Raw genomic sequence first — 14,569 nt, 5'->3', positions numbered from 1 at the left:
TTGGCTTCACTCAATTTATTGTCATTTTCAACAGCAGAAAAAAAAATATTTTCACATACAGCTGGCACACAAGAAGTCAATGCAGCTGTACATTACAGTACTTAAAAAAAAGGCTGATTAAAAGTACCTTTGACAATGAAAGGGGCACATGGGCAAACATTTTTTCAAAACATTCAGTATTTCTCCAAGAATGTGGCGCACTGATTGGCAGTAAATTTCCATACTTTTAATACTAAGCATTTACAATTCCTAAAGATTCATAAATTGTGATGCACCTTTTTGAAGTCTGTTGAGTCTACAATACATTACACTACATTTGACAAAATAAGTATCTACCAGATGTAACACGATATTCTTACTTTAACAAGGAATTTCTACTACAGAAGTTTGCATTGCCAACTTAGACACAAATTTCTTCAACAATATCTGACACATGAAGCTCTGTATAATTATTTAACATGTCATTTCAAATGAAACACTGTTTGTTTGCCATTGCTGTCACTACTAGACTGAGACACACTAGTGCATGGATAATTTAGTCACTTATTCAAGTACCAACCCCACTGCCACTTTACCTAACCTCAAGAAAGAGTTTTAAAACGCCACTCATGTAATTTACAGCACGCTGAGATTGATGAATCTATTGTAAAGTTAAATTGTCTTTATCTGATTGCTTGGTGAAATAGTACACTTCCATACTGATCAAGTCATGTTTGACAGGCAAGAATTGAAGTTTTTTCTGTCTTAAAGATAAATATAATTATGTTTGTCATCTGGTTAAGTGATGCATTCACACAACACGGTGAAGAAATTGTTCTGACACAGCCACTTAAAGGTTCTCGGATCTGACAGTGTACTTGATGTCCCAGAATATAACTATCTCTGGTTCTCCTACAGCTTATTTGAGTATCCCAGAATGCAATTTGTGATCTGATCATCGGTCTCTGCTCCTATTTACAGTGCATGCACACAGAAAGGACGATAGATTTTTTACCCTGCTTCACAAGGCATCATGGGAATGACCACATGACATGAAATGTTAAACATATGCATAGAATGTGACGTGCATGAACTGGGTAAAGAGGTCAGATGACACACTTATCGTGCCATTGCATTCTGGGATTGATACAATGAATATCTAGTTTGCAAGTACTGAAAGGAAAACCTTAGAATTGACAACAGGTGTTATATTTCAGCAGAAAAACATTCTACAGTGAGGAAGTGGGTCATAATCTCTTTGTACAGTGAAAAGCCCAATACTCTAACCAAAGAAATAAAAAATTTTAAGAACAATGAGTAAATAAGAACAGTACTTTGAAAAATTCTGACACAGGATCAAGCAGAGAAAGTTCATCATGGTGAATTTTTTCTGAAGCTGAGGTGTTTATAGTGAGTGAAAAGAAACTGAACAAATGAAGAAAAAATTGGAAATCACCTGCCTGAAAGAAATGTGAAAAAAAATTAACAAAGTCAACATTGCTATCCATGATTACACCTAAATCTTATCACAAATTCAGAATTGACATATGAAATCGACGTCAAGTTTCCAAATAATTCACTGTGGCTGTTTTGTTTTAATCTTGAGAGCAGTTTTGTCTTTGTTAGTTTTCCTTTCACACATACTACATGGAATTTTCACACATAATTTAGCGAGAAATTTAAGTCTGTCCAATGACTTGCACATCTATTTACAATGATTCAATGAGATTTCAGGCACAAAATTTTCAGACCGTGCATCGTCTGGAGAGGGAGAGGAAAGAAAATAAATATGAAATGACAGGAATAAATAGACTACACCATAGAAAAATAACATCTCTGTGTACGTGCAGACAACATTTACATTTACTGTTGAATTGAATTTGTTCCATAATAAAATGGGAAGCAACATGAAATGCATGAAGTTGCAGATAAAAAATACTGCTTGCTCATTAAATATCTATTTTGACCAAATCACACGGTAAAATTGCCCTTTTTATGCAAAGCTTAACATTTAAGGAGTATTACAAATTTTTACCATGGTAACTGTCACTTGTACATCATTAAAGAAATTTGCATATATCTGAAAAAAAGCCCAAGAAAGCAACATTTTTTTAAAAATTACATTGCTCTCACCATGTCAGCCAATAATGGTACACGTAACAAATGTCATCTACTGGAAGAAAATACAAAGAAAACATTGAAATGGCATTTCTTCACATGCAGTTATCAAGAGTTGAAATATTTCAAGCAAATGGTATAACAGTTACAAATGATTGTCCACATCACAATACGGTGTCCATAGAGTTATGTGCAATTGTAAGATGGAAACAAAAGTTAATTCACATTTCAAATTGAATGAAAAGTCCTTCAAAAAAATTTCTTAACAATGTCCCTCGCTCAAATAAATAAGTTACTTGTGTCTGTAATGCTAAAATGGCATGATAAATTTCATGTTTGAATAAAGTGAAAAATCTTATACAGCACTGAAAAATAAATTGCACTGCCTGTGTTTTATAATATCTACCACTGAGAGCAACGATCTCTTTCTTTTCTTTTTTAATTCTGAATGAGTGAAGTTTTGTAAGTTCCTATAACATGCAGTAAAGCAAGGTATTTTACTGCCTTGTTGGCTCTTGATTTAAAATTTGCTTATCTGTCGATTCACAAGAACTTAGCAGACTACTACAGAACTACATTTGCCATTTCTTACATGGAGTCCATACTGAAGGAATTCTCGATCAAATTTTAACAGGATATGTCATTATGTGAAACAGCAGTCATTGTCTTCTTGCTCATTTTACCATTGTGCATTCTTAAGTGCAGCATTAACCTGTGAGAATCCATTCTCAAAGTAACAGAGGATCTTCAATCCACTAAATCCTATCCAAAATCTATGGGTGTCTAGTACAAGCGCCCTCTACAGGCTAAGCTTTCAAATCCGTGACTTGTAAGGAGCAGTGTATTGCACTTGTGTACTCACAAACATGGTGAAACTGGTTTGCTTTCAATTGACTGAAGATAAAACTGTGGCTAAGTCATGTGCCCAAAGTACTGGAAAATTTTGATTAATCTCTACAAACAAATGATATACCATTGGTGTCAGTGTCTATAGCTGGAGCAACATCGTGGCTATCACAAATGGTATTTCTGGTATTTTTTTTTCATATTTGCCGCTGTTTTGTCTAAAAATGTCACCACTGCTTTAAATATCAAATGAAAGTGTTTCCTTTGAAAAATCCATGTGTGATTTGTAATAATCGAATGCAGAAATTCATGGATATTTGCCATGATGCTACGCTCCTTGGTAAACCTGTAATCTTAACACTAAAGGTAGCAATTTCACAAACTTTTGACCGTATGACTTTGACAGACATGCAAGTGAGAGAACATCTCACAAACTGTATATCTGAATTCTGACAACCCATTACCAAAAACTGTTCAGTCTTTCTGATGTTGACTATTTCAGGACACTACACTGGGGTGTCTGTTCCTTGATTCTATGAGACATTTTGTGACTTGCAGTATATGAGTCGCCTGTTCAAATTCTTTTCACTATACAGACTACATACAGAACATTTTTCCAAGTATTTGCTCAAAGCATCTCGAAAGATATTTGCTGATAATTTTACGTTGACAGATGACAGATGTAGCGGTCCTAAATAGTGAACATCAGAAAGCCAAATAAAATATACAAACCACTGTGAAAATTTATGCAATTTTATCGATAAAGTCTAGCCACTGCAGAGTTCACTCTGGTAGCATCTACACTTACAATTAAGAAAAGTTTTCTAATTTCAACAGTTTGATGCTCTATCATTCTTTGAAAGTTGACTGGTGATCTTTTATTTTTTTACTGTGATCAGAAGAGATCTCCCTAAAGTGAGTTTGTGCTGTAATGGAAGACAAGTACCTTGCAGTATTCAGATACTGCCATGGATGCATTAAGTACAGTCTGGTACTGTTTATCTACACTGTGATATCACACCCGAAATTGTATCTATCCGGAAAGATGCTGGGCCAGAAGCCGCAAGATCCGTTAATTTCCAAGTCCCACAATGTGCTTTCCATTTCCGCATGCAAATCCCTCCTTACAATCATAAGTCAATCATGAAGAAATACAAAAAAAAAGCAAAATAAAAAAAGACAGAGAAAGAGAAGTGACAATAGTCTACAAAAACAATACTACAGATGCAAAAATTAAGTACTTGGGCGTTACACAAAATAATGTACACATGCACTATGTAATAATATCTAAATTGAACGAAAAAATACAGTGAAACAGTGTAGGGTGTGAATGACAGCGTGTGTTACAATCTGCAGAATGTAAGTAACTTTCAAAAAATAGTACAACTCGGAAATTAATAAACCCTTTCATTGCAATAGTCCACATCATAATAATGTTGTGTTTTTGTCCACATTTTGTTAAGAAATCTTGCTAAGTTTCAATAGATTTGAAATTTGGAAGTGGCTGATATCGCTGAAATCAGAAATGGGTATAAAAATACAGAAACTCAAAAAAAATTTATTATGGACAAATTTACAACAAAAGACACATTGCATTAAAAGGGTGTTCAGTTGAAGAGCAATGAAATGTGTTATGTGATGGAGATGATGAGAATTGGAAAGTAAAAAAAGAATGATTTCTTCTGAAAGCAGGAGAAATTTGCAGTGTCAACTGATAACCATGGTGACAAAGAAGGAAATGACAGCACACAGGAGAGTGAAAATCTTCATTATTGCTGACTGTGGCTTGCCTGGTATTCAGAAACCAAGATATTTGGAGTCAAGTCATATCACACTATCAAAGTGCTTAACAAATTCTCACAGCTTCTCACAGCAGTTCCGACAAAGAAGACTCGGCATATCTTACATTAATGGATACCAGGGCATCGAATGAGCACTTAGAGTTTTGATTTTGTGATTCACCACACACACACTTTTATGTTAGTAGATAGCCAGTATCAAAACTGTTCTTAATGTGACCCTTGCAGAGTGTCAGTCAGTCTGAAGCCCCATTGAGTGGAAGGCAGAGTTATGAGATGATCTACTGGATAGAGGTAGGGAAAGGTCGGCTATCACTCTAGTTGAATTAATGACTTTACTTTTAATGCAATCCCAGCACCCGATGTTAAAACTACTGACTTGTGGGCCTGTCCATCCCTCTCAAAGAATGGTTCACTCTGAAAGATTGAACCATTTTTTGACAGGGACAGAACAGGTTGGTTTCAAGGTGGGATGGTACCAGTGTAAGATGGGAATGTTGCTTGAACAGGAATGAACCATTTGATTAAGAGGGAGGATAGCAAAATCTGTAGCCAGTGATGTCTAAGTTTTTTGTCACACACTAGGAAGTGCAGCATGTTATAGTATTTTTTAATCAATTTGTCATGAAAAGATTGTAAATGAGGTGAGTATAGAACATGTACAAATATATCTCACATTTGGCAATTATTAGAAATCTGTACATCCCTGTCACGAAGTTGAGAGGGGCGTTACTAACCCCCTCCCAGTTATCGACAAATGGTCCATGCCTGCTGCCTAGTATCTCCATCCGGTGAAAAGGGGGCATGGGTAGAGCAGTCCTCTGCCTCTCACAGGGGGTGACTGACGCATTGGTATCTCCTACTGCAAGTACTTGTAGATCTTAACACAGTAGTTTCCAGAGTCGGCCACGGCAATGTTGCCATCGCTTGTGATCGCCAGACCTTGTGGCCCGTAGAGGGGGTCTGCGTTGGTGTTGATGTAGGACAGGAAGGAGCCGCTGCTGTCGAACACCTGTGGAGATGGAAGCAGAAATATAATACAGACAGCTGGGAAGTATATGATCATGGTGACTGTCAATAATATTGGCAAACCTGTCAGTTTACTCAAGTTTATCACACTAGCCTTACACTCATTTTTAGTGAAGTCAATACTAAGGCAACTGTAATACTTGGCAAATATTCAAGCATGGTTGGACACCTGAAAGACATCTGGCCTGCGACAAAATGCATTCCTATTCATAATTTACTTCAAAGCGAGGGTGTAAAAAGATTAATTTGTCTGCAATGTGCTCATACAAGCTTTGGTAACCAAAAGCGTTGGTCTAATTTTAACAAACTAAAAGGGAAATTTCAGGGATCACTATGATGTCATTTTGTGTACTGCATGCCAATTTTTAAAGATGCATTTATTCATTTTTGTGGAAAGTATATCACAAAATTTAACAGATTTATGAATATTATTTTTGAATGGAGCACTGTGTTTTAGAATCGTAACTACGACATTACCTGTATCCTGCTGTTGCCCCAATCAGCTACAATTATGTTATCAAGGGAGTCAACAGCTACTCCAGTGGGCGCATTAAATTGACCATTTCCCTCACCATTGGAGCCAAATTTCATGATGAACTGGCCCTCGGTGTCAAACACCTTGATGCAGTGGTTGTGGAAATCCGATACGATGATTTCGTTGCTTGAATTGATGGCGACGAAGTGGGGACCGCACAGCTGCTTCTCGTCCATTCCCCGGGACCCAAAGCGGTTGAGGAGTTTGCCATTTGGATTGAAGATCATGATTTGGCTGTTCTTGTTGTCCACCACTATGATGTGACCATTCTTATCCACTGCTACTCCTTTAGGACCTAGCAGTTTTCCTCCTCCAAGCTTTGCATGGTATTTGCCATCAGGAGTGAAGATTTGCACTATCTTATTATCATAGTCAGCTATGAGATAATTGCCATTGGGCATTACTGCACATCCAGTGGGGCGTCGGAGCTGTCCCGGATTCACTCCTCTGATACCAAACCTGCTCTTGTATTCAGAGTTGTTGACAAACACCTGGACAATCTGGTTACCACTATCCGTGACCAGGAGTTTGCCTGAGGGGCTGCAACCCACATCTTGGGGATTCATGAACTCGGCTTTGTTGCGACCCTTTGTGCCAATTCTCAAAAGCAGGTCGTCTTCGATAGGGTTCATCCTTGCTGAGCGGGACTTGGACGATATGGTGCTAGGCGGCCGCTTTGTGGCCTTCTGCTTGACATTAGCCTTGGGGATCTTTGAACTACTTGGTCTGGTAGGTGAGGTGATTTCCTTCATACCTTTCACCTTGAATGGGCTGCCTTTGATGTGTTCCTCAAACAGCTTGATGGTGAGTGAATGCTCGCCCTCGTATTCCGTCACGTACGACAGATCGTAAGTTCCATTCTTATTATCTCCTATGGTGCATAGTGCAAGGTTTCCATCTGGATTCTGGATGTGGGCTGTGATGAGAGCATTACCTGTCTTTACCAGCTCACCTTTACTGTCCTTTGTGATGACAGTCACGATGGTGGGTTCTCCAATCTTTGCTCTCTTCAGCCCCTCTCCGCTGGCCACCGTCTCAAATGGCACTGCGCTATTCGATTGCACAGACCCTGTATTTAGTATACACTTCTCCATGTTACTAAGGTCACAGGAAAATTTCAAGAAGTCGTTCTCCTCCGGCTTACACTGCAACGTTAATCCAGCCAGCTCTCGCAGCCGATCGGCCATCTGCTTCTTCACCAGCAACACCTCTGTCTCGTTACCATGCGCCAGAGCCTGGTCAGTGAACTCGCAGCTATTCTTGATATTAGAGAGACCAAGTTCAAGCCTCTGCTTCTGGGAGTCAAGAACCTTCTGCTTTGAGCTATGAAACGACTCCAGTTGACTGATTAAAGTCTCTTTCCTGGCATTAATCACTTTATCCAAAGTTTCAAACGATTTCTTTATATCTGCATCAGCATTAGCTTTCTTCGCAGCGAGCTTCTCCTTGACGATATTCACGTGTTCAATAGCATGGGTTAGAGGCGGTATACGTGAATGGGCTTCTTCAAGTAACTCTTTGAGTTCTTTCTTGTGTTCCTGCACCACGTCCTTCAGTAAGACCGTTGAATGCTCGTTGTGCTCGGCAACAGTACAGTCCTGACATACAGCAGTTTCACAAGATTCGCAATAGTATTTCAAAATCTCGCCTTCGTGGCTTGGGCAAGGGAGCGCTTTGGAATCGGCCTGTGTACCATTACTTTCAGGCTTTTCCAGCACTTCCATAAGATTCGTAATGAAGAAGTTATTCTGGAGTCCCGATACTCCTTCTTCAGGTAGTATGGAGGTCTGTCTGCAGAGTGGGCACGCTAACGACAGACTCTGCGGAGGTATATAGTTCATCAAACACTTCTGACAGAACGTGTGAAGGCAAGGTAAGACTTTAGGAGTCCGATAACGCTCTAGGCAAATACCGCAGACAAGGAACTGCTTGTCAATTTGTTTGACAACAGGGCTGTCTCCGTTGCTTGCAGCCATTGATATGGTGTAGTGAAGCTGCAACTGTCAACAGGTCCAGTGGGCCTAAAATAGAATATAAACAGAAAAAACAAAAACATGAACAAATCTGAGCAACCTAAGGAGAGGTTGGCCGCAAAATACTTCAGACTAAAGGTAAATAGCCATCACTTCTATGATACCATCTTTTCTGCATGATTAGCTTGTCTTTTTCTTGTACCACAGTGTATGTCTGTGTTTGTTTGTGTGTGTGTGTGCATTAGGTTCTGCTTGTCCTTATGAATTTCTACGCAGCCTAGATGGGTCTGGATGAAAGAGGGGGTCATAGGATGCATGGCAAAATGTTACATACATTGACCAAAAAGGAAAAGTTTAACTCCAGAGTGGCATTTGTACCTACATAGGGAGTTCAAAAAAGCTTTTGGCTAGATTACACGCCCAGGAGTTGGGTGCACTCAGTCTCAGTCCTGAGTTGGGTAGAGGTGTACTCTAGACAGTTCAAACTCACAAAGCATAAATTCTTCAATTTTTTGCCAAGGGCCTTAGGGGTTGTCAAAAGTGATACATTACTTCAACTTTTAAATACATGTCACCAAAACAAGATCAGTAAAAGTGACTTGACAAAGAGGAACCATGAAGTTGCAGCCTTCTTATCACTTTACAACGCAATGATAAAGACTACAATCGAGACTACTACTGCTCAATGGTGAGTGGATCTCAATGGATTCTATCAGACCCTGTGATATGACAGAGATTTGAGTGATATTCACGTTTGACTGGTTTTTGAGATAATGCATGTCTTGCAACATACATGGTACAATGCAAGTCAAAACTGTGCACATACCAGTACATGTACATTTGGAATATCTCATAAAACGATGACATAAAGTGGCTTGATTCTGTGCGGAGTTTATGGACCATATTGACTGGGATACTCAAATTCAGTGCAGCATGGAATGCAATCAGTTACATTGCCATACGGCTGTATAACTTGAAATGCAGGGTTTGTTGTGAACAAGTGTGTAACCATTTGCCCTGATGGACATCTTTTTAAACCAGGACACTTGTATACTAAAGACACATTCTCAAGCCACTTGTCACAAGGTGAATGGAATTTTACATGTGCGATAGGGATACCTATATGAAAATTTTGATACTCCCCAACCTACCATTGATTGACACATGGACTTGTTGTAGGACTTTCCTCAAGATCAACTCAATCATGAACAGCAATCCTTGATGTCAATTTAAAGATTTACCATCTCTGCTAATATTTTATATAAACCTGTTTTTCTAGTTTTATTTGAGGTATTTCAGCGAAAGATTTGGTTAGGATACTGCAACAAAGTAGAGTTTATTGACATCTATGTGATTAAATTACTTTAGATTGGTTTGCACTAAAAGTTAGACAAACAGACTGGCATGAGTTTCCCATTTGAAATTTTGAATACTGTCATAGTGACAAGACATCGCTGGCTAGCACTACCATCTTTGGTGTTTGCTTACACAAAAAAGCTTGCAAATACAAATTGTGAAACCTAGAACTATCCTTCCTGTAAAATGACCATTTATGACTATCGCTGGTAGAAATCTATTTGCTAAGATTGTTTCTAAACCTCGCATCGACAGATATTATATGGTGAAAAAAGTCACTAGGTATTTGCACTTGTACAAACATCCAAAATTTCAGGCTGCAAATGCATGTTTGAACATGACTGTTCAAACTTGAATTTCTCCAGACAACCAAGACAGGACTTTGCTATACATGTGCCGTGGCTCCATAATTCAATTTTGCTTCAATACTATCAAACTGATGTGACAGAAAGTAATTGTTTGTTCACAAATTACAAAATGTGGACGTCAAAAAGTTTAACACTGTGTTTAATGTACAATGACACAAAGACAAGACAGTAAACCTTGACTATCCTTACATGTGCATTATAAATTTCAAATTAATGAAGACTAAAAGGCTAGACATTTATCCAGATTAATGATTTAGAATCCGACAAGATCATGGAGGTAATAGCACTCCATAAATGATGTCAAAAGACCCGTACTTTGCAACAAGTAACTCTTGCGATAACATACATATCTCTATGATTCTACTGTTGGCAACATTCATACTACAATATTACTAACAGCTGTTCTATAGATTTATAAAAGTACACCTACATGTATCTGACAATTTTAAGATAATAGCCTTACCAGAGACAGTGGGGAGATCAGCACTGTTCCTCCCAAGCTGGTGAACGGCATGGCCAGGTACAAATTAAACAATGATGAACTGCAAGAGCATATGATTTACTAGCAATACCTGGAGATTTCAGAACCCTATATAATCATGAGCAATTTGTTTACCAGGTATGAGGATATGTAAGCAAGAGCAAATATTGGTTTGTCTGGGCAAACATCTAATCTTGTTAGGTTATCTGGACTTTCAAGGGGCTAATCTCTTAACCTAATTAATTACCTACTCTCTCACCAGCTATCTGGGCTACTTATGTCAGTAAACGCGCAAAGTTTCACCTGAACACAGATGAAATGACGCCAGCCTGTCCTGGGCATCTCATTACCATAACAATATCAAAACAATACTGGCTTCACAGGCAACCACCACAGCTAACAACCATTCATTTTCTAGTTCTCTCAATTCCAACAAGATATCACTTTCAGGGATGGATGTTAAAGCACCCATAAGGAACAATAAACAATTAGGGAGGAGCTGTTAATAGTCTCGCCTCCATAGACTGGGGGTTTCAGTCTGCTTCCTTACAATGTATTTACAGTTCTGTACACACAATGCTTCATGTTGATTTTGGACACAGCTGCTATAAAAGTTTCATTTCATAAATAAATATGAACTCTTCAAAAAAGATCTACTGATTTTGGAAGTTTGAACACACATAACAAAAGTGTGACTGGTGACAAGTATTTTGATATGTGACAAGTCTGGTACTGACCATTTCATGATAAATAAATTTGCTTAACATGGCAGTCTTCAATCCCTGGTTCTCACAGTAGTGGTTGTTGACATTGACTGTTTGTGTTATTTTAGCTTTGTTCTCATCTGAAAGTTTTGAACAGTTAGCCAATAAACTCAGGCATAAAGCTGATAAAAACCTCCCTCTTTAAGTTTAATGGGTTATAGGGAAATTTGTGGTATTTACACATCAATGAGACATCATTAACACTCCTCAAAAGATAGAACTATCAAGACATAAAAGCAATACAATACAGAAAGTTTGATGATGAACAATGATCTCATTATGGAACTTGTATCAGTGTTATCTACAAACTCCTTTGTACAATTCAATATCAGTGAAATTCCCATGACAGGAAGTTGCTATTTTTCTCTAACCTTTAACCCCATTTCCCTGTATTCTGGTCCCACCATCCTATTGAATGCAATGAGCATGTGATGTCTAACCTGTTCCACCCTCATTCCCTGTAAGCTGGTCCATGCTTACAATTGATAACAATGGGTTTGGGTGAAACCATGGTGGCAAATGGGTGAAACCAGGAAGCTCAATGTTGATACACATGACCTTGTCTAAAGCCTGTGTACGTTATCGGTTGTACCAAGCTGCGCCCTCTAACTTCATTGATGAACTCTATGAGTCAATAAAGGACTTTCCGGAAATTTTTGAGCATCAGCCCTACACCAGTATTTCAAAAATGTACAATTTTCTTACACGAATCAGAACTTTCTTGAGTTGGTGGTGCATCAGTTTTTTGGACATGCCAACCTCCTATTTGTATATGCTTCGTCAGATCAGTTAAGTGAATCAAATATACAATTGTGAATTTTTATGTAAGTTTACATGGCAGACATAAAAACAGTAAATATATATAACACCATTAAGTATTGTACAGGTAATTTCAACATTTGAATATCACATTGAAGGTACTGGACTACAATGGTAGTCAATCATGTGCAATGACTGTCTTTGAGATGTGTCCGACCTTACTGAAACCTGCTAAGAAGTTGGCTTTGAAGATTACTGGAAAAATCTTCTCTTCAAGAGGTAAGCCAAAGACTCTAGATGACATCTACACAGTGCCATTAATCCAATACTTCAATGTCCGTAGCACCCATTCATTTCAATACAGTTCAGGGTTATTGACGCAGAAAAGACGTTTGGGACCTAATACACTGAATTGTTCATAATTATAGAAAAAGAAAGAGACTTGACTGTCTGTCACCTCTATCACTGTATCCACATTTGATGTTGTTATATAGCTGTCTGTGGTCATGGCTGATTTGGTTTCATGCCTGGATGCAGCCACACAGCTGACTGCCAGCAATTGTAACAAACAGCTTTGAACATCCGAATTGTGCTATGCTGTGGTGGGCAAATTGGTGATGTGAAACCAGGGCCAAACTAGTTGTCCTGTTTCCATGGAGACTGAAAAAGTCATGCATCGATAGTGGGACAATCCTGACATGTAAATCCTCACTTTACAATGATGTTTCCTTTTCGGCTTTGTGCTTCATTGGTTAGGACTGACATGCAGATACTGCCAGTCTAAACAGTGGGACGACTGGAATTTGAGGTCTGAATATACTGGTAAACCAAAGAGATAGTCCAGTAAACCACGGAAATAATCCGTGATTGAGGGATGTGGTAAGATGCACCCTAAGGTAGCCATCTACATATTTTTTGTCTTAATGGTATTCATCATTCTTTGAATGACAGAGAATAGAAAATGAAAGCCCATAAACTGATTTGTTGACTATTTAAATACCGTTGCAAGATTTAATCTTTGTAAATTTCTTAGTTATTGTAGAGATTTTTCAGTTTAATAATTGGCCAACAGGTTCTATAAAAGTGATGCCTACATGTTAAGAGGATGGTAACAGACAAGATGACTTGCGTCAAGAGTGATGTAGCATCATGTGTGTTATGACTGAGACGTCTACAAGGCAGCACAGAAAAAAATACAAAGGGTCGTGACCCAGTGGTAATGTATATCATACAGGGATTGGAAACAATGAATACAAAGTCCGATTTACATCAAGGTGCCTGTCTTCATGTAAGTAAGATTAAAAGCTTAGAAGAACAGTCAGACTGCACTGTAAAAAGGAACCGGCCTCCCAATCCTGTTGATACAACTCCCATCAAGTCCTCCTGGCCTTGCACACACACACAGACAAGCAAACTCTCTGGATATCCTGGAAGTTTTGAAAACTGTTTGCAGCCCATAAAAATTTCCATTATGATAATATAGAAATCAAATTTGTCTTTCTGTTCAACTACTCTATTGTACTGGTCTAAAGTTAGCTTGATAGATTTATGAAATGTGTTTCACGTCCCAAACGTACATTAAAATCACTGTTACATTGGTCATAAATTTACCAATTAAATCTGTCTGCTGTTAACAGAATATACTGGGCTGCATGAAATTAATTTCTCCATACTGAGAACATGAAATTCAGTTTCTTTCATACGCTCCATCGAAAGCAAAATATTTTGTGGAATTCTAGAACCAATCTGTGGTTTTAAGTTTCTAATCAGTGTATATAGTCATCGGCAATAACACAAATAAGGGGTCAACTTTAACCTTTGTGGTAGTGTTCAGTGGCTCAGCTCAAAGCACGCCTTTTTTTTAAATCGCTGTACAAACATTTGGAACTACAGTAATTTGATAGAGGAGTCTGTGTAAGTTACAGAGGTAAACCTGTCACGGTGTGTGAACGCGTTGGGTGGTTTGCAGACTCTGTGAACACTCATACATATCCTTTGAACCCGCTATGATTTCTTGGTGAACAATAAACAGCAAAATGATCACTGGAAGAAAGATAGGGATTCTCAGATAAGCAGTCAATAGTAAGTTGTAACTTGATAAAACGCTGATGTATAGCATAGATTTAGTTATTGATAGCCATTCGCATTCAGAAGTTGATTTTTGCAAATAACAATAATATTTGTTTCAAAGTAAGATGGAACTGACACCATACCTTAAAAGTTAGAGAAGAAGGCCGCCCTCCATTGTTTCCTAAAAGACCATGAAGAGTTAATAAGGTCTATAAAGTCCATCAAAGCCTGCCACTTTGATGAGGTTCCAATCAGACTGAGCAAGACCAGGTAACTTTACATCAGTATTAGGCCAAAGTAAAGTTGGTATCACAGGGGGTGCAAACCCTAGCCAGCTCAACAGGTGGTTATCAGGGGGTCAATACACGTCAGTCAGAAATGTGTAAAAGGTCCGTGCATTTAGCCTAGCCTGTAATGTGCCTCAAAAGTGGACAAATCTCAAGATTGGGTGCAAAATATGCAACTAGAGAGTGTGTCATATGATCTTGTTTT

The 14,569-nt window shown here is 38.3% G+C and overlaps 1 protein-coding gene across 9 annotated transcripts in view; it reads right to left on the bottom strand.

Moving 5' to 3' along the window:
- Window positions 1–14,569, bottom strand: part of LOC139131791 (tripartite motif-containing protein 2-like) — a 74,489-nt gene continuing 59,920 nt past the window's right edge. For all 9 annotated transcript variants that reach the window (XM_070698056.1, XM_070698054.1, XM_070698055.1 and 6 more), the window contains 2 exons: window positions 6,249–8,327; window positions 1–5,754 (listed from right to left, as the gene is read on the bottom strand). In XM_070698056.1, the coding sequence (XP_070554157.1) occupies window positions 5,602–5,754; window positions 6,249–8,282 (2,187 nt within the window). In that variant the 5' untranslated portion in view covers window positions 8,283–8,327 and the 3' untranslated portion in view covers window positions 1–5,601. The remainder of the gene's footprint in view (window positions 5,755–6,248; window positions 8,328–14,569) is intronic.

The sequence above is a fragment of the Ptychodera flava genome, chromosome 4 (assembly GCF_041260155.1).
Source record: "Ptychodera flava strain L36383 chromosome 4, AS_Pfla_20210202, whole genome shotgun sequence".
Taxonomy (NCBI): domain Eukaryota; kingdom Metazoa; phylum Hemichordata; class Enteropneusta; family Ptychoderidae; genus Ptychodera; species Ptychodera flava.
This window is presented reverse-complemented; position numbering and strand designations above follow the sequence as displayed.